Source organism: Eumetopias jubatus, unplaced genomic scaffold (assembly GCF_037043125.1).
Source record: "Eumetopias jubatus isolate StellerSeaLion01/CBP00866 unplaced genomic scaffold, mEumJub1_p1.0 scaffold_4, whole genome shotgun sequence".
Taxonomy (NCBI): domain Eukaryota; kingdom Metazoa; phylum Chordata; class Mammalia; order Carnivora; family Otariidae; genus Eumetopias; species Eumetopias jubatus.
In genome coordinates this window covers 109,274,116-109,293,790 of record NW_028274810.1, presented here as the reverse complement: position 1 = coordinate 109,293,790, position 19,675 = coordinate 109,274,116, and the positions used below count along the sequence as shown (strand labels likewise).

The window sequence follows — 19,675 nt, the reverse complement described above, 5'->3', positions numbered from 1 at the left end:
CTCAAGGGCTGAGGGACAGGCACCCACGGAAGGAACACTGGCCCCTCACTCACCAACACCCAATAGCCACAGCCTCTAGTCTAGAACTCCTTTAGAAAGTCTCTGTGCCCCTGTGATGGGCAGAACCGTGTCTGTCCCGGTAACCCCCAGCACCTCAGAATGTGACTGTCTGTGGGTGGGGTCTCTACGGAGGTGATTAAGGGCATGGGGTTCCTGGATGGCCCTGGGGGAATCTGACTGGTGTCCTTATGAGGAGGAGAAATTTGGACACACACACAAGGGGATGACCACGTGAAGACACGGGGAGAAAGACGCGGTCTACATGCCCAGGAGAGAGACCTCAGAGGGGACCAACCCTACCCCACCCTAAACCCAGCAGTGGCCTGAGCTGAGACAGGCCTGTTCCCAAGCGGGCCTCTCCCTGCCTTGCTGAGTTGAGCGGGGAGTGGCCCACCTGGTCTTCTCCAAAGCCCTCAGCTTCCTCCTAAGTCCACCTGCCAGGTGCTCACACCTCTGTCCCCCAGGAGACTGTGCTCTCCTCCAGCACCTATGACGAGGCCCCGATCACAGCCCGGGCCGGCCCTCCCCCTCCTCCGTTCATTCCTGCTGGCTCAGAGAATGTGCTGCCCTCCCTCACTAGGAGGCCCCTGGCCCCGGGCAGCTTGTCCTAAGACTGCAGTTTCCAAGGCTTTTATAGCCCAGCCTCCCCCAGGCAGCCTCTCCGGCTTACCTTGACACTCTCCTCTGAACTCCTATGTGTACCCCCCACCTCCCACCTGGTCTCCCTCCACCCCCCTTTCACCCCTTCACTCCGCCACACGGCACTCAGCAGCCGCCCGTTGTCAGGTCTGGGTGGGGGCTGGCTGTACAGACCCACAAGCTGAGGCACACCCCCTCCCGGGCTCGAGGGCTTCCTAGCCCCGTCAGGCCACCAGCAAAGGGTCCGGAGGGCTGGCTCCTGGGTCTAATGGTCTGGGACATGGGCAGAAAGGAGGCATGGGACTGGAGGAAGCCCCTTTGTGAGAAGGAAGCAGTTTGCTGAGGGCTTGAGAGGGGCTGGGGAGGAGGTGGCCATGAGCAAGAGGGCTGCAGGCAGGGCTGCCTGGGTAGGGGTGGGGGGCGCTGAGCCAAGTTATCAGATGATTGGAGGCACCACCCTGGATGGGCCCTCTCCTTTTGCCGGTGTGCATGTTTGGGCGCAAGGCTGGGGGGCGCTCACCGTGACCACTTTGGGGCAGGAGTCCACCAGGTGAAAGAGCAGCGGCACCAGGGCCTGGAAGGCATAGCTCTTGAGCACCTGCCGATACTTCTTGCCGCCGCTGTAGATGACATCTCCGAACAGGGAGATGGCTCTGCCCCGAACCTGGGCCTGCTCCTGCGGGAGGTGGGGGGCCCTCAGCCACAAGCAGACCCCCACCCACCACGTCCCCTCTCTCACCTTCCTCTCTGGCCGCCAGGCTTGCTGCGGCCCAGATGCTGGACGGCTAACCAGGTGGCCTCCCAGCACTGACACTCCGGGGCCTGTCCCACCAGCGAGGGCTGCCTTCTCTCTGGCCAGCCCCGGCTCCTCGAGCCACCCCCTCCGGTGGCTGCAGCCCTCCCCGACTGGATTGGCCATTTGTCCCCGGTTCCGCTCCTCGGTGGGTTCTCTGCGGGGCCTCGGCCGCGGCAGCCACATGTCCACTCCCGGGCACGCCGGGCGAGGGCTGGGGCGCAGGCCCTGCAGCGAGACCTGCCACTTTCTAGCTCGGGAACCCCGGCCGGCCGGGGACCCTTCGGGCTTCGGGCCGGGGTCGTGCTGGGGCCTCCCCCGCCTTACCCAGCCTCGCGGACCGCAGCTCCCGCGCCCCTCGCCGCCCGCCCCCCGGGCCCTGAGGTCCCTCTCGGCCTCCGCCCCTCCTGCTCCTCCTGCCGTCAGCTCGCGGGCTGCACCCCAACCCCTGCACTACGGACCCCGCCCCGGCCCGCTGCCGCCCCCCTCCCCCAACCCCTGTGCCCCACCCCCACCCTCGGCCCCAGCCCTCCATGTGGAGGAGCACGTGGCTTGGGCAGCGCAGAGGCCTCCCAGAACCTTCCGTCCTGCGGGCCAGTTTTCCGCGGGGCTCCACAGGACTTTACCCACAAGCCCCGGGGGTGGGGGTGGGAAGCAGCTCGGCTGCTCGGATTGGCGGGAAGAGCAGCTTCGGCTGCTCCGATTGGCTGGCTGGCAGCTTCGGCTGCTCTCATTGGCTGTGCAGCCGCCCCGGCCCTCACATCCTCGAACAGCGGCAGCAGGTGCTGGGCCATCTTGAGGCTGGTGGCGCCGACGCCCTGGGTGCCCAGGTGATGCAGGATGTCGCCCAGGATCTCCATCAGGCCCAGGAGGTCCTTGGGCTCGGGCTTCGCGAAGCCGTCCAGCAGCCCGGCCAGCCGATTGCGGAGCAGCGCCACCTGCGGGGTGGGGAGGAGACTCAGCCGCTCCCCGGCCTGCCCTGCGCCCCCCCCACCCCCGGGACTGCCCGTCCGCCTTCTGCACCTGCTCCACCGGGCCGTCACCTCCACGGCGCGGGCCGCGTCGGAGGCTGCCGCCTCCCTGGCGCGCGCAGCAGGGGCCTCAGCCCCAGCCCTCGGCCTGCACTGTGGGGCGTGGACATGTTCTGGAAGGCCTGAAGGGCAGGTGGAGGAAGGACGTCCCCGTCCAGCCAAGTGTGAGTCCTCCATGTGCCGGGTGGAGCAGGAACAGGCCACCTAGCTGGCCTGGCTGTCAGGTAGGGAGGCCAGAGTCCCAGCCCCCAGAGGCCCCTCCGGCCCTATGCAGTACAGCAGGGTTTCCCAAACATTCCCAGCCTCTCCTGCCTTGCCGGACTTGCCTCCCTCGTCCACCCCTTCCAGCTGGACCCGCGGTGGAGGCTCTTCTCAAATGTCTCCTCCTCCCTAAAGTCTTCCTGGCCGAGGAGTGGGCAGCCCCTCCTCTCACCTTCTTGGGGTGCATCAGGATGCTGCTGAGGCCCTTCAGGCTCATGGCCCGCACCAGCTGGTTGGGGTTGTTCAGGCCCAGGCTCAGGAATTTGTCCATGGTTCTCCGAGATATGTACTGGGTGAGCTCTTGGCTGTTGAGAAACTGAGTGGGGTTGGCACAGTCAGCCGCCAGGGCAAATTGGCCTGTAGCATGAGATAGTCGGGTTAGGCATAAGGGGGCACTTCCAGGCAGCAAGCAGGTCTGACGCGGAAGGCAGAAGTTAGGATGCCCCTCTACTGGAGGGTACGGAAGCAAGTCCAATTCTCTGACCTTCTTAAGGGCCAGAGGACAGTGGTGAGGAGCAGGGGCAGGGCAGAGCCAAGGAGGGGCTGACCTCTGTGATGATGAGGATGGCCACGATGTTGTCCCGTTCCTCGGAGCTCTTCAGGGAGATGACTGCCTGCCCCAAGACAGCCTTGACCTCACAGTCGTAGTGGGCCATGGCCCTGCCAGGCGAGAAGCAGACACAGGGGCCCCGAGGCCTTCATCCTTGGCTGGGAGATCCCTCCAAGCCCCCAACAGACCTGGCCCTCTCAGGGACATGGCCCAGGCAGCGGAGTCTAGAGCACAGGTCCCAGGACGGGGCACAGGAGCAGCCCCACAAGGGATGCTCTCTGGGGCCAGGTCCCCCAAGGCTTGCGCTCACCTAGCCAAGAGGGTCACTCCCTCTGTGTAGGTTTCCGAGTGCTCAAAGAGCTCCCAGCCTCTCAACAGCTTGAGGTAGGCAAACACCTCCCAGTAGTTGGTAGTCCAGAAGAGACCCTTCAGGGCCTCCAGGCAGGTCCTAGGGGCACGTGGGGTATTTAGAGGAGGCGAGTCAGGGCTCGGGGCCAGGTTCTCCACCCGGAACACAAGGTCCTCTTCTGCCTCTCTCTCCTGTCTGGGCCCAGGTGAGCTTCCATCTTCTGACTCTGCCTCAGGATCCCGGCTCCTGCTGGCTTTTGGTTGCTGTGCCCCCTGCTCCCCACCCTGGACTGCAAGCCTCCAGCTGGAGCTGGAGTTCATCCCTTTCTGGGTCCCCCGCGCTTAGCCCAGGGCCTGGTGCCCACCAGGGGTTCCACAGGTGTGTGGAAGGACCCAGGAAGAGGGCCTGGCGTGGGGTCCTGAGGGGGCTGGGCCCTGAGGCCCAGTCAGAAATCCCACCTGCAGGGGCTGAGGGGCTTCATTTCCAGGATGCCCTCCTGGTAGTCCGAGATGCCCTCCACCACATCCAGCTCAAACAGGTAACGGAGCTGTGTCAGCAGGCCCACGAGGATCCCTGCGAAGGCCCAGTGCACCGTGGCCTTGTACTCCCGGGTGTACAGGAGCTCGTAAATGGTACCCAGGGCCTGCAGCGGGCAACAGGGCTGGGCTCGGATAGGCGACACCCCCGCGGAGCTAGCTGAGCGGCTGGGAGCAGCAATCGCGGCTCCCCGCCGCCCCCCCACCCCCCCCCACCCCAGGCCCAGGCCCCTGCTGCCTACACCTGGCTGGGGCTGGGAGTGTCCACTCTGGGGCTCAGCATCAAGAGTCCTTGGCTGCTTCTACTGAGACCCTCTGCTGCCAGGTCACCCCAGCATCCCACGGGGCCCCTCAATGACAATGCTGTTGCCGGGGGGGCGCTGGGCGGGGAGACACAGTGGGGATGTGGTGCTGCTCACCAGCAAGGAGATGAGCTCAGCCTGCTGGCTGAGCCTGATGAGCTCCTTAGGGGGCCGCAGCTTCAGCTTCACATAGAGCAGGGTGAGGACCTTGCGGGCCAGCTGGGTATTGCTGGCCAGGGCCTTCCACAGGGGTAGGACCTGTCTGGGGAGGCAGGGAGCCCATTCCTGCCAGCTGGCTGGCCCCACGGGGTAGAGGGGCCGGTGGGACGTGACCCTCAGGACTGCAGGATGACCTGTCAGCCGTGTGGAAGTGGAGATGCCCGGGCCCCTCGGGAACGGGGAGCCCTTCCCTCGGGGGGTCCAGGAGGCTGTGTCCTGATGGCCAGTCAGGTGGCGGCCCCTGCTCCAAGCCCAGAGCACAAGCTAGCTTTCCCTAACGTTGGTGCGCGTTCCCATGTTGCTGCAGTCCCTTGCTGAGTGACCTTCCCCAGCTTGCTTCCTCCCTGGGGACACGGGGCTCACCCCTCTGGCGGCCTACGAACAGCTGGACTGGGCAAAGTGGCACCACATTGGGCATGTCTCCCTGGGGAAGGAGGGGCTCGTGGACCTGCACCCCTGGGAGGCCTGCTCCCTGTCGAAGGGAGTGTGGCCCTGTGACAGGCTGGTGTTCCCCAAGATGCTCCCAGGGGCACCCTGGTCCCCAGCACCTCTCAGACTTCAGAGTGCACACACACCACTCAGGGCTGCTCGGACTGGGGCTTCTCAGCAGCCTGGGGCCCCTGCATTTGTCCCGGGCTCCAGCCTCCTGCTGCTGGGCCCAGCTGACGTCCCCAGGTGCACTTGCAAACCTAACACTAGCCCCGAAGGGTGGTGGGGCGGACCGTGTGTGGGCCTGGGTCACCCAGCTGACCTCCGGGCCCCCTGCCGTTTGGCCTTTAAGGGCTCTCTGAGTCTGAGGGACACTTCCATGCTGAAAGCCCCCTTCCTGGGACTGCTGGAGCCTCCGCCTTAACCCCTCAGCCTGGAACAGCTCCGGGAACCCCCGGCCTTGGTTCCAGGATCTGGGAAGGAGAGGAGAGTAGGGCAAGCGTCCTGCACACAGCTGCCTGCCCAGGAGCAGGGTCTGCCCAGGGAGAGTGTGTGGCCTGGGAGCGCCGACCACAGACGAGGCACAGGTATCTGCCTCTGGGTTGTGGGCGCAGGTGACCTACCTCTCAGAGGGGTGACACAGGGACAGTATCACCTCGACTGTCTCCTCGGGGTACTGAGTCCCCAGCACTGTCACCACCTTCATCATGGTCTGCAGGATGCTCTTGAACACAATAGAGGGCAGCTCCTGGAACAGGCCCTGCAGGATCTCGGCCACCTGCGCGTGGAAGGACAGGCAGGACAGAGCCTCACAGCAGCCCCCCCAGGCCCCGCCTCGGTGCCCTGCCAGGGCCAGAGTCCGTCGTGGCCTCCCCGGCCCACAACAAGTCATCTGCACGCATGCCGGACCCATGGCTAGTGCTGCCTGCCGCCACCATGTCTTCACCCCGCCTCCCCCCCGTCCCTGGGACCAGGAGGGTCGATGGGTCTGGCAGCCCCAAGAGACAAAACGTCTGCGTGGGCTGTGGACTAGGTGGGCCAGGCCAGACCCACGGCGGTCAAACGCCCAGGGAGCAGGGGGGTGGGCAGGGAACGCTCTCCTGCTGAGTAAGACTGAATGAGCAGGGCAGGGTGTCGCTGTCATTGCCGTGGCAGGGCTCTGGGGCCTCGAGGAGGCTGGGGCCTGCTGGCGGCTGGGCTGTGCCATTTCGTGTAGCAGGGGCAGGGCTGTGTAGTGCTGTGGGCTAGGGGCGTACTCAGGGCCCACTGCCTCTGGGGTTCAGTGCTCTCTGTGACAAGGTGTGTGCCCCCACGGGCACATGGACCCCCTGGAGGCGCGGCCGGCGTGCTGCCCCCTGACTCCCGCACGGGGCCCGCAGACAGGGCCCGGCGCCCAGGGCGCACCTGCTCCGCCTTGATGCTGCGGTCCTCGAAGATCATCAGGAGCAGCTGCGAGGCCAGGTCGCACTGCAGACGGTTATGGCTGCACAGCCCTCCCAGGAGGGCGAGGGTGAGCTGTGTGTGCTGGGCCACGGTCAGGCTCCTGTTCAAGGCCTGTGCCAAGGGGTGGGGTTGAGGGGCCAGAGGGCCACCGGCCCTGCTCTGCAGCTGGGTAGGCTCTCCTGGGGTGGGCGCGGAGATGGGGCCGAGGCGGGGGCGCTGCTCTTACTCAGGTGGGTTGGATGCCAGGTGTGCAGACTTGCAGGGACCCCCAAAGGACCCCGCCTTTCCCCCTTCCCCCAACAGGCTCTGGGGTGTCCACCCCCTGCCCCCCAGCTCGGCTCGGTGGCTGGTACAGCCTGCCAACCGCGTCTGCTCTGGGCAGTTGCTCTGGGTGGTGATGGGAGCAAGCAGTTCTGTGCAGGGGTCAGGGGCCCCCACCTGCAGCCTGCAGCCAGGGACTGACTCGGGCACAAGGGTCCAGCCCCTGCTTCGGGAGGGGGTGCACTTCATGCTGCCACACTCCTGTGTGTCGGGCTGGGACCACCCCCCTCAGCTCATCCCTGCCCCATCTTGCTCCCCTCACTCCCCCGTCCTGAGCACCCAGCTTCGTCCTTGTAACTGCCCATCCCAGGCTCTGTTTCCAGGGACCCCACCAGGACAGCAGGCTTCTGAGCACCCAGCTCTCCTGGAGGGGTTCCCGGGGGCCGTCCATCTGTGCCGGGCCGGCGAGGGATTGCGGCTCCCGTCCCAGCCGGCCTGTGCAGCCTGGGGCTCAGGCCCAGTGACCCTCGCTTAGAACGGCAGGGAAAACCGAAGTGTGGAAGGGTTGAACGACCCCCTTCCCCCAGCTGTTGAAGGCGGAGCTCGGACTCGAACCCGAACCCTTGACTCCTAGTGCACCTTGAGGGGAGGGGCCAGCCTGGGAAGGACGCACCCAGGGCAGGAAGGGCAGAGGCAGCGAGCGTCGGCCAGTCCCAGCAGACGCACTTGGCGCCCTCGTGAGGAGCCACAGAAGAGAGGCCACAGGGGAGTGGGTGCCAAGAGGGCAGACGTCAGTGAGAGCCCTAGACTCTGACTCAGGGGGCCCTACCGCACCTCCAGGTCACAGGTGGGAGGGTGCGGTGTCCGTGGCCTGGCCCCACATGCCCTGCCCCCTGCATAGGCTGTAGAATGGGCAGGGGGCTGGGGGCAGCAGACGGGGGGCGTTGCTCTGGGGCCGTGGGGGTCCTGCCGCCCCTCCCCGCCGCAGCTCTGACAGGCCCACCTTCACCACGTTGTAGAACCTCATTTCTGACTCTCTGCGGGCCTTTGCTTCAAAGTTCTTCATTTTATTCAAATGCATGAATTGCTCCGTGCTCCCTGTGGAGGGCACCTCATCAGGAGGCCTGGAGCTGCGATCCCCTGGGTCAGGGGCGGGGGCTCCCCACTCACCCTTCTGCTGGATCAGGAGCTGGAGGAGCAGGTAGATGCACTGGCGGGAGTGGCTCTGTGTCACCGGGTCCTTGTCCCGCCACAGCAGCGCCAGCAGGCCTATCTGGTGGCCCAGCAGGGAGGGCGTGGCCTCTTCCTGGGGAGGCCGGGCAGATTGAAGCCCGGCCTGGCATGCAGATGTCCTCGCCCCGTGCATGCCCCTGCCGTCCAGCTGTCCGTCCATCCTGGGCCCAGCGTCTCACGGGCCAGGCCTCTGGGCGTTGGCCGGCACTCTTCCCTCGGCGGGAGTGCCCTCCCTCTACCACCCAGTCTCCTTCGCCATCTTCCTTCAAGTCTTTGCTCCCAGGCAGCCGTGCCATCAAGATCTCCCCGACCACCCTATCTGAACTGTAACCTCTGCCCCAGGACCGGGGGCACCGCAGGGCCTTCGTCTTGTCCCCCAGCACCGTGCCTAGCAGCCCGGACACTCGGTGAATACTGACTGTGGGAGTCAGGAGCAGGGGCTGGGCTGGGTCCAGCACGGAGGCAGGAGCACCCTGGGGGCTCCTTGCTCCTCCCTTCACTCGGGCCCGCCTGCCTGTCCCCCGCCACCCCCGCTGGGTGTCGAGACCACTCACAGTGAGCGTCACGTAGTCCACCACGTACTTGAGGAGCGGGAAGATGGTCTGCACCACCCGCTTGCGCTCATGGCTCTTGTCTGACTGCAGCCAGGGCTCCATGTGCTGCAATGGGGGAGAGGCGAGCCCGAGAGCCCAGTCAGCCTCGTGGACCCACCCTCGGCACCCACCTGGACCCACCTGGCTTGGACGTGGCCGCTGGGGCTGAGTGACGGTGAGGTGACCATAGCCAGTCCCGCCCACCAGATGGTTCAGGCTTTCGTGTCCGGCCACCAGCCCAGCTCCCCCGGGTGAGGCCAGGTCTGGGACCGTGTGATCCAGAAAGCCCTGGGTCGCCCTCAGCTGCCTCGGGGGCTGCAGCAGCCGCGGAGGACAGCAGAGGGAAGCCAGGAGCCCGCAGACCATCCCTGAGTCTGTTGCTCCCTGCCCTCAGGGGTGCCGGAAGCTGAGGTCAGTGGGTCACTTTGATCCTTGCAGGGTCCTTAGCTCTTCCAAAACACCCACCGCTGCCCTCGTGAGAGAGGACAGCCCCTGGAGCACTTGGGTCAGCGGCATGGGGCATACCTGCCAACCTGGCCCTCTTGCCCCTCCCCCCCCGAATACGAGGGACCGACGCTGAGTGGACCTTAGAGAGTCCAAGGCCAGGATCGAGGTGGGCAAGGGGGAGCCCTCTGTTCTGCACCCCATGCCAGCCCAACCCTCACCTGCAGGAGGAAGCACATCTCATCCATGCTCTTGTTCTCAGAGATGAAATTCTGGAGAAGCAGGTCCAGCGCCTGCATGGATTTCTTGTACAGCACCTAAGGGGACAGACCGCGACCTGGCGTCAGTCCACCGGGGTTGGCCTGCCAGCGCCATGGCCTCCGTGGCCGACACGCTCACCCATCTCTCCCCAGGGGTCCCAGGAACTGCCCCCGGCAAGGGCTTGGTCACTCCTCCCTGCAGGGCCTAGGGAGATGATTGTAACGACCAGCCCTGTGTGCCCACCGTGTCCCTGGTGAGGACAGACAGCACCCTCATGGCCGCCCGGTCTTTACGTCACAACTCCTGTGGGGGTTAGACCTCTCCCCAAGGCCCCAGAAGGGAGCCGAGTCCAGGGAGCCGCAGATGCTGTGGGCACACTGCCCCGCCCCGGGCTCCTCAGGCAGCACCCCTAGGAACTCCTCCCAGCACGGAAACTAAAACCAGAAAGTACTTTGAGGGAAAATGAAAACACAACATGTCAAAATTGATCATCTCCACAGAAACAGCAAAAGCATTTGACAAAGTCCAACATCTGTCCTGATCAACATGCCCCACAAACCAGAAACAGAAGAGAACCTTCCCAGCCTAACGAAAAGCATCTAAGGACCCACAAGAAACCACAGCAACAACACACCGGATGGTGAAGCTGGGTGCCTTCCCCGTCGGACCGGGGAAGATGAAGTCAGCGTGCTGCTGGAGGTTCTAGCACGTGCGGTAAGCTAAGGAGGCAGAGCAGGCATCCACACCGAAAAAAAAGAAGGAAACTACTCACAGAAGTCATGTGGAAAATGCTACAGAATCTATAGAAAGCTCCAAACAGCTAATCAGTGGTTCAGCAGGGTTTCAGGAAGGTACAAGATCAATGTAACAGAAGTCAATTGTAGTCCTGTATACTAGCAATGAACAAGCGGAAATTAAAACTTTAAATATTACTGTCAATATCAGAAAAAAATACAAAATACACAGGAAAGAATCTGACAAAAGACGTGCAAGACATTGTACACGGGAAACCGGGGAGCTTTTGAGGGGCTTAAAGACAACCGAAGTGAACGGAGAGGTACGTGGAGCTCCTCGATTACAAGACAAGATGATGTCAAAGTGTCAGTTTCCCCCAAATCGTTCTATAGATTCAATGTAATCTCAATCAAAATCGCCGTGTGCCGACCTACTGATTCTGTAATTCACATGGAAACGCACAGAACCCAGAAAAGTGGAAACAACTTTGAAAAGGATGAACCAAGTTGGAGAACATCCACCACTTCAGAATGTACCTGAAGCTCCCCAGGGCAGGACAATGTGGCTTTAGCATAAACAGATTGATAGAGCTAAGGGTACTTGAGTGACACAGGTGGTTAAGCATCTGACTCCTGGTTTTGGCTCCGGGCATGATCTCAGGGTCATGCAATCAAGCCCTACGTCGGGCTCAGCATGGACTCTGCGTAAGACTCTCTCTCCTGCTGCCCTCCCTTCCGCTCTCTCGCTTGCTTGCTCTCTCTAGCTCTCTCTCAAATAAATAAATCTTAAAAAACAAAAAACAGATCAATAGATCCGCGGAACAGAATAAAGAGGTCAGAAACAGAAGCAGACACACGATCAGCTGATTTTCCAGAGGCGTAAAGGTGATCCGGAAGAGAAGGGGCGGTCTTTTCAACCCGTAAGCTGGGACCTGGGTGGTCCTGGGACACCAGCAAGAAGCTAAGCTTCAGTCCGTACCATACACCATGTAAAAGCTCAAAACGTCATGGACCTAAGAGTGAAACCTAGGAGACAAATCTTTGTCACCTTGGTTTAAAGAAAGAGTTCCTTGATACAACACCAAGAACACGATCCGTGAAAGAAAAAATAGATAAATTGAACTTCCTCAAGATCAAGAACTTCCACGGGCGCCTGGGTGGCTCAGTTGGTTAAGCGACTGCCTTCGGCTCAGGTCATGATCCCGGAGTCCCGGGATCGAGTCCCACATCGGGCTCCCTGCTCGGCAGGGAGTCTGCTCCTCCCTCTGACCCTCTTCCCTCTTGTGCTCTCTATCTCTCATTCTCTCTCTCTCTCAAATAAATAAATAAAATCTTTAAAAAAAAAAAAAAAGATCAAGAACTTCCACTTTTCAGAAAAGACTCTTAAGACAATAAAAAGATAAGCCACTGATGGGAAGAAAGTATTTTCAAATCACCTGATAAAGGATTCACATTGCAACTATAAAAGGGACTCTAGAAACTAATGACCAAACAAATAATGTAATTTAAAAACTAGGGATAAGATTTAACAGACACCTCACCAAGGAAGATATGAAGATGGTGAAAAGCACACGAAAAGATGCTCCACATCTTAGTCAGTAGAGAAATTAAATTTCAAGCCACCACCAGACACCACAACACACCCACTGGAATGGCCAGACTTGAGGACCGACTCCCATGGGTGTTGACGTGGACATGGAAGGACCCGGGGCTCCCGTCCGTGCTGGTGAGATACAAAGCAGCACAGCCCGGTGGCAAGGCAGTTTGGCAAGTTAAACATACAGCTACCTTATGACCCAGAAATTCCAGTCCTGGGCATTTACCCCAAAAATCAAAATCGAGTCTGTACAAACACCTGCATGCACAGCAGCAGTATTCGTAATAGTCGCAAACCGGAGGCAACAGGATGCCTGTCGACCAGTGAGTGTATGCCAGGAAAGCGGATTGCGCCGCGGATACGAGCTACGGTGTAGATGAACCTCAGGACCACTACGTGGAGCGGGGAGAATCCAGGCAGATAAACATATACCGAATGATTGCACTTGTATAAAGTTCTAGAAGATTCAAACTATCATGACGACAATAGCGAGACGGAGGGACTCCACAGTGGCACGAGGAAGCTTTTGGGGGTGATAAATATGCTCATCATCTTCATTTCAAGGCTAGTTTCACAAATAGAGGTTAAAATGTGTAAAATTGTATACTTTGAATGTGTGCCATTTTTTTTTTTTCTGTGGCAATTCTACTTCAGTTGTTGACTCTGTTAACCAAGCCCAGCTCCTGCCCAGGGTCACGTTCTGTGGCCTCACTTCTGAGGCCCTGGCCTGGGCTCCAATTAGATGTTGGACTTGGGGACCAGGCACCCCCTCCCAGCTGCTGGCCGCTCAGGACTTGGCCTCCAACTTACGCCCCAGTGGCTGGCCGGTGCCCTGGCTGGCTGGTGTTCTAATTCAGCTGCTTCGGCACCAGAGTTCCCCCAGAGGATCGGCGGAACCCCCTCGCAGCTAGCTGCACGGCGGTCCACTTCTCCTGTGATCCTCACCCTCTGAGCTCCCCCAGGAGTGCACCCCCGACTCCGGGTTCACATCTGCTCCCTGGGAGCCGAGCCTGGGCACAGCTCACGTCCCTGCTGTGACTTGTCTCCACGGCGGTCTGCTATTTCTCATGACGGGGTTCCCGGGAGCAGGAGTGTGTGTGCCCTGTCGGTGCTGTTCTTAACACAACACTTGTGGGCTGGAAGTTTCACTGCCTGCTCTGCTTTGTTTTCATGGGACCGAAACTAAAGTCCTCAAAGAAAAATGATTCTTGGGGGACTGTGTCACCCAGCCCCCTGTCAGTGCTCACCAGGACTCTGCTTCCCTGTGGATGGAGAGCAAGCTGGCCTGCACTTCGGGCACTCGGGACCTGCCTGGCTGCTGGCGTGTGGGTGGACGTGTGTCCGTGTGTCCCTGCCAGCCCCTGGGGGGACAGCACGCTGGGCCTGACTGGTGGGGGAGTGTGTTTGTTAGGGCAGTGGAAGCTGACGGATAGGCGGTCAGAAGCAGCACACGTCTGGGGAGTGCTTTTGCGCCCTGGTCCCATCTTAACCACAAAACATCAGTGGGCAGCATGGAGACCAGAGCCCCGCTGCAGGGACAGACATCAAGACTCAGGCTTTTCCAGAGTCAGGATAAGACTGTGGCAAAGCCAGGATGAAAGCCGGGCGGCCAGGGTTCTCTCCTGTGCTCCCCTCCGCTCCCACATGCGGCAAGGGCTTGACAAACCAGCCCAGCCCCCAGAACCCAGCCCCCAGGGCCGGGAGAGTCCCAAGAACAGGCAGTCACCATGACATCTGGGGCCGAGTCCAGCGGAGGTAAGCAGCTCTTCAACTTCTCCATGGGTGGGAGCATGAACAGGCTCTGCAAGCAGGTCTGCAGGATCCTGGACTTGACCACGGGTTTGAGACTGGGCCGTAGTTTGCTAAAAGAAATACGAAGTTTCCGGAATTCTTCATAGAGCCCATGGTCCAGGAATGAGAGACCTGGCTGAAACAGATTCCCAGCTGGGAGAGGCTTTCACAACTTAAAATTTGGAAGTGGATCTGGATTCCAGACAGGCCTTAGACTCTGGCTTGGTGGGAGGGTTCTGTGAGGGAAAACAGAGCTCATTGGGACTGAGGGAGGCCATCCCAGTTCATTCACTTGGGTTCAGTGACATTTATTTGTGAGAAAACGTGGGAATTATTCTGCAGTCAGTGTCAGCACTGTGAATGGGATCAGGGGTCAACCTGTGAAAAAGGTCCGGGCTCAGTGTGTGACCAGGGTCAGGGCTCAAAGTGTGACCAGGGGCAGGACTCAGCGTGTGACTGAGGCCAGGATCTGGTGTGTGACCAGGTCAGGGATCAGTCTGTGTCAAGGTTAACAACCTGTCTTGGACAGGAAACAAAGCAAATCGGCCCCTGATGGTAGGTGGCTTGGCTTCACTGGGCCAGTCCCTCCCACCGTGCACCTGTCTCCTCACACATGGACTCCCACCGAATACACAAAGGACTTGACCTGTCTTCGTTCCTGGACCCCAAAGGAGAGTTACCTCAGTCCCACAATGACCAGTATGATCTTCTGCCGGAAGAGGGTGGCCAGGAAGTTGGGCTCCTTCTGGAGGATGCCCTGGGGGGGTCAGAGCAAGAGGTGCTTGGCGATAGCTCCCAGCCTGGTTCACGCATGCTCCGTGTCCTGCTGGCCGCCCCTGTGATCAACGGCTGGCAGGTCCCCGTGGGAGTCACTCACCAGGAGGCACTGGATAAGCTCTGGTATCTGAGAGAATTTGTAGCTCTGGGTGCTGTTCTCTTGCTTGAGAGCTTTCATAAGCATGATGACGGCCGAGAGGAAGCTGGTTTTCAGGATATTGTCCTGTCCGTGCAGAGTCAGGGGAGGGTCAGCGGGCGGTCCCTGGCCCGCCACCACACAGCCCGAGTGCCCGCCCCGTCAGAGGCTAGGCGGCCCCCGTGCGTGCATGCAGACACCCTGCACCCCTGCTGCCCGAGCTGGGGCAGGGCTCACGTAGCAGCTGCAGGAGAAGTAGTAGACCATCCTGGAGATGATGTTGTCCACCCAGGGCAGGATCTGCTCCCTGGCGTGCAGCGCCATCCGCCCGTAGCAGAGCAGGGAGGTGCAGCTGACCCACCTCCAGTGCCTGTCGGGGTCCAGCTGCTGCAGAACGGAGCGTGTTAGCCCTGGGCACTGGTGCCGGCCCCTCCCCCAGAAGGCCCTTGGCTCCCCTGCCCTCTAGCGGGAGTTGCTCCTTCTCCAGGCGGGCCAGGGCCCCTGAGTGTCTCCTGCGCATCTGCTCTTCCCAGCGAGGGGCCGAGGAATAGCAAAGTAGAGGTGCTCAACGTAGACCCGCAGGGCAGGTGCCAGGTGAGGAAGCTGAGGTCGGGGCCAGCCCACAGTTCCCAACCGTCAGACCCCCACAGAGGCTCTGGATCGTATGTGTGGGGCCCCAGGGACCAGGCTCACAAGTGCCAGGCCACAGCAAGAACCAAGACAGTCTGAAAGCCATGCACCAGCCCCTCAGGGAGGTGGGCAGGGCAGCAGTCACGTTTCCGACGAGCAGATGAGGCTCGAGCGCCCGCATGACATCTCCAGGCCCCCAGGCCCCTCCCGCCCGCAGGCTGCCCTGTCTACCTGGCAGTCTGGGGACATGAAGGCGGTCCGCAGGAGCCTGGTGCGGCCCAGGTGCTCCAGCACTGCCCAGACGGCCGGCAGATGGGAGGAAGACACAATACCGATGGCAGTAGCGATGCCCTGCGGGCCGGAGGACCCCGAGAGTTGGTCCCCCCGCGGCCGTGCCGGGTGTGCTTGCTGCCTCCTGCCCGCTCCTCCCGAGGGCCCTGCAAAGGCAGGCCTTGAAGGGCGTCAGGGCAGGATGGAGCCGGGACACGGCTGTGGGCTGCACCTGCAACCGGGCGGCCCCATGTTTCCCAGCGCAGCGCTGGGGGCTGGGGGCTGGGGGCGCCCGGGGGGCTGGGGGCCGTGGACCCACCTCCCGCTGGTTGGCTGACTGGTGGGACAGCTCCAGGAGGTCGGCCAGGTGCCTTCTCACCAGCTCCTTGTTGGCACTCTCTCTGAGGATCAGCCCGTAAATGTGGAAGAGGAAGGTCTGGGAGGAGGCGTGTTGGAGCAGGTGTTGGGCCCCGCGGGCCAGGGACTGGGGCAGCCACCCCCTCTGGGTGAGGGATGAAGGAAGCTGGGGAGCCTATCCTGAGCCCCCTCCCAAACTGCACGGCCCCCGCCCCAGGCTGCTGTGCCCACCATCTGGGTGAGACTGGAGGAGGCGCGGGGGTTCACCGCAGCACCCCCCCCAACCTTGCAGTGCTTCCTTGCTGGGCCTGGGGCACTGTCCATGTACCCAGAGCTTCAGACCATGACAGTCACTTGGGGGGTGGGGAGGGGCCTCAGCAGCCACATGCTCTGCCACACTTAGAGCCTCGTGGGGGTCTCGGAGCACACATAGGCACCCTGGGCAGCCCTGCCCAGGCACTGACCTTCTCCAAAGGCTGCTTGAGTTCCAGGTTCAAGGGTGCCAGGAGCTCCTGGATGCCAGTGTTAGCTACCTCCTTCCAGATGAGCTGCAAGCAGAACACAGGGCTTGGGCCCCACCCGACCCGCCCAGGGGAGCTGGACACCAAATCCCTCAGGAACCCCCAAGGATGGTGGTCCCCTATGGGTGAGCAGAGAAGACAAGCTACTCCCAAAAGGTCAGGAGAGATTTGGGGGTGCTACCTTCCAGCAACCCGCCAGGGGGCTCACTCAAAGTGTGATTCTGGCCATGCCTACTTCTGCTTGATCCCTGGCAACCCCCTACCTGTAGGACAGAGGCTGGTTAGCCCCTGATGGCCTGGCCCCACTGGCATCTCCTGAGAGTGCTCCCCAGCTCTCTCCTACCACCATCTTGCTGGCCTCAGGGCCTTTGCACAGACTCTTCCCCACTGGCTGGATTTCCCCTCCACCCCACCTCTGAGCCAGGGTCCCCAAGCATGGCTTGGCCATCAGCCGGATTTCCAGCTTCCGAAGCTGAGGTCTGTGTGTGCTTGGAGCTGTCTCCCTCTGTGGGCATCGGTCTTGCTCTTTATCCCCCTACTCAGTCCTGTCTGTCAGCTCCGAGCCCCCAGAGAATCTGGAGCAGGAATGTGGAGGACAGAGGCCGGGAGAGCCCCACCCGACCCGGGACGTCAGCCACCACTGGACAGAGGCCAGGGCATGCGGGGCATCAGGGAAGAGCAGGGCCTGGCCCCCCACAATTGCAGGAGGTCTGAGCTGGGAAGCCTCCCGTACCCCACAGGTTGGGAGGTCCTCAGGCACAGAGGAGGGCCAGACACCACCTGTCCTCTACCGCCCCCTAGGCCTAGAGGAGGAGGCAGGCTGTGTCTGGCTCCATGTGGCTCCCAGGCCCACCCTTGGCTGCCAGGCACTGAGCACCAGCTGGTAAGGTCTCTGTCCAACCTGCTCCTCTCCTTTGCCCCAACTCCTTCCTGCCTTCTGGCACCTTCTGCCACACATCCCAGGAGGTCAGGGGCTTCAGCGACGCAGAGGCCAGTGGAAGCCAAGGGGCAACGTGGGCCCCAGTGCGCCCTGAAGTGGCGGAGGGGGATGTCCTGCAGGGGCGAGCAGGTCTCCCAGAGTCCCACCTGGCTGTGCTCCTTGATGCAGTGGTGGATGGCGTCCAACACCACGTTCTTCTGCAAGACTGACATGGTCCTGATTTTGCCGAGGAGTGCTTCCTCCCAGAGCAGTCTGTCATTCAGGGGCTCCTCCAAGATTGCCCCGTCTGGGTGAGCTGCAGACCACAGAGAAGCAGCCCTGTGCTGGGGGTGCCAAAGAGAAGCCTAGGCCTCCCAGGTCTGGCTCTGGCTGGGCCCCTAAGTCACGGGGCCCAAGCGACTTTGTTTGCAGTGCGTCTGCGTCTGCAGGGAAAGCTGTGAGAAAGCAGCAGGAGACGGAGAGCACGGAGCGCTGAGGGCAGGTGCCTTGCTGGGCGCTGGGACACAGCCCGGAGGCGCAGGTCAAAGGGAACACACCTCACGACAGGAGCACAGAACTCCAGCCCAAGAGAGCGAGGTCCCAAAGCTCATCATTTGTACTAAAAAATTAACCTAGGTCCCTACTCTACTTCTCACACCAAAATAAATAGCAGGCAGTTACGATATTGGAATTTCCAAAGGACTGTAAACGTACTGAGCAGACTGGGCTTTGTAACTCGAGAAATCCCAGAGTAGAGAAGGGCTCTCTCAACGTGACACAAAGACAAACAAAGGGAGACGAGTGTTAGGGTTAGCGCCACGGACCTGGGGCCCACGTGCTCGGCACAGCTGCCACGCAGGGACCACAGAAGAGATACCTGCTGCGTGTACAACACAAGGTCAGTGGTACCACGGAAGAAACTCTCCTAGGTCGGGAGAGGGGTGGAGAGGAGAGAGACCCCGGTGGCCAGCAGAGAAATGAGAAGACGCACACCCACCGCTGATGAAAGAAAGGCAAATTAAAACCATCAGAAACAGGATTTCTGTGTCAGCGAGGCGCAGAGGCGCGGGAGCGAGGGGAGAGGCCGTTCTCCCACCAACAGGCTTCCTCGCAGACACAAAATACAGCCTGGGAGCTTTAAGATAACCGTGAGTCCAGGTTTCCAAACTGTCCGGCACCTGACAAAGATAATCGATACTTCTTTGATCAGGAAAAAGAGGGGAGCGTGAAGCCAGCACCCTGCTGGGAATAAAAAAAAATAAGTCAGGTCTGGGGTCAGGGGCAGTGTGGGCCCTGCACCGCCGGTCACTCCCGCAGGTCGGGAGCCAGCGTCTCCCGTGCGCTCGGCCCTCCCGGCCACGGCACGCCCCACGGCCTCGGGCCTGCTGGTGTGTCCGAGCGTGTCCCGCTCGGGGACCCCCCACCCCAGCTGACACGAACAGCCAGGCCCAGGCTTGAGGCTGCTTGTTAGGCAGCTTCACTGGTGCCGCTGACCCGCTGACCCGCTGCCTGCTGGACCCATCCATCCATCCTTCGTTCCTTCATTCATTCAGTTGGAGCTTGTTGAGAATCTACTACTTGCCAGGCACTGGAACCACAAACAAACCCAACACTCTCGAGGGGTCTGTGCCCCCAGAGCAGGCGGGAGACCACCCGCCACTCCCTGCTGGGGCCGCAGGCGGGGCGGCACAGAGGGGGGACCCCAGGTGCCTCCTGCATCTGCTCCCGCATGGCTGTGACCCTGATCTTCTTGGGTGCAGGGCTGGCTGTGGCCCTTCACGGCGCCACAGGCGGGTGGGGACAGCAGGGCTCCAAAGCAAGCGTCCCCTGCTTGGTAAGGCTCCAGAGGCCACGCCTTTCCAGAAGTTTCTATCAGGTGCACATGGAGCTGTCCCCGCCCCCAGAAGACGTGAGACCCCAGCACCCTCTGTGCACCCTGGGCACTGCGCCCACACCCTGCACTGAGCAGACACTCAAAATTGGGCACGGGGGACCTGAAACAAGGGCCCGGGGAAGGGGTGCGCTCCGAGCCTGGGGGGACAGAGAGCCGACCAGAAATAGCCCCGCGGGCCCTTGAAGGCCCTGGAGCCCCGCTGCCCACAGGCCCCTGCCTGCCCTGCTCACCGGCATCCAGCTCCTCCTCCTCTGTGGGCGACAGGCGGTTGGAAGTCCCCTGGGGACCGGGGGAGTCATCACTGGGTGCAGTCACCATGGACAACCGCACCTCCTGGGAGCACCGGTCGTGGGTGGGGGGCAGAGGGCAGGACCAGACAGACCTGCTCAAGAGGGGCCAGACACAGTGGGGCCCCCCGCCTTGGTCAGTCACCCCAGCCTCACCAGGGTCCCCCACCTTCATCAGTCACCCCAACCCCACCAGGGCCCCTGACCTCAGTAACCCCAACCCTCCAGACCCTGGACCTCCGTCAATCACCCCAACCCTCCCAGGGACCCCCAACTCAGTCAGTCACCCCAAACCTACCGGGGGCCCCCAGCTCAGTCAGTCACCCCAACCTTCCAGGTGTCCCCCACCTTAGTCAGT

General features: G+C 61.6%; 1 protein-coding gene across 1 annotated transcript in view; it reads right to left on the bottom strand.

Moving 5' to 3' along the window:
• LOC148164595 (maestro heat-like repeat family member 5) overlaps positions 1-19,675 on the bottom strand; it is a 59,986-nt gene that overhangs the window by 18,800 nt on the left and 21,511 nt on the right. The window contains exons 12-33 of the mRNA XM_088022876.1: positions 19,261-19,412; positions 17,304-17,452; positions 16,161-16,244; positions 15,659-15,775; positions 15,301-15,420; positions 14,677-14,823; positions 14,404-14,526; positions 14,207-14,283; positions 13,462-13,597; positions 9,365-9,460; positions 8,661-8,765; positions 8,044-8,179; positions 7,877-7,971; positions 6,574-6,723; positions 5,793-5,947; positions 4,639-4,783; positions 4,142-4,326; positions 3,645-3,782; positions 3,333-3,444; positions 2,957-3,100; positions 2,254-2,430; positions 1,220-1,375 (exon numbers count right to left, since the gene is read on the bottom strand). Of these exons, the coding sequence (XP_087879002.1) occupies positions 1,220-1,375; positions 2,254-2,430; positions 2,957-3,100; positions 3,333-3,444; positions 3,645-3,782; positions 4,142-4,326; positions 4,639-4,783; positions 5,793-5,947; positions 6,574-6,723; positions 7,877-7,971; positions 8,044-8,179; positions 8,661-8,765; positions 9,365-9,460; positions 13,462-13,597; positions 14,207-14,283; positions 14,404-14,526; positions 14,677-14,823; positions 15,301-15,420; positions 15,659-15,775; positions 16,161-16,244; positions 17,304-17,452; positions 19,261-19,412 (2,899 nt within the window). The remainder of the gene's footprint in view (positions 1-1,219; positions 1,376-2,253; positions 2,431-2,956; positions 3,101-3,332; positions 3,445-3,644; positions 3,783-4,141; positions 4,327-4,638; positions 4,784-5,792; positions 5,948-6,573; positions 6,724-7,876; positions 7,972-8,043; positions 8,180-8,660; positions 8,766-9,364; positions 9,461-13,461; positions 13,598-14,206; positions 14,284-14,403; positions 14,527-14,676; positions 14,824-15,300; positions 15,421-15,658; positions 15,776-16,160; positions 16,245-17,303; positions 17,453-19,260; positions 19,413-19,675) is intronic.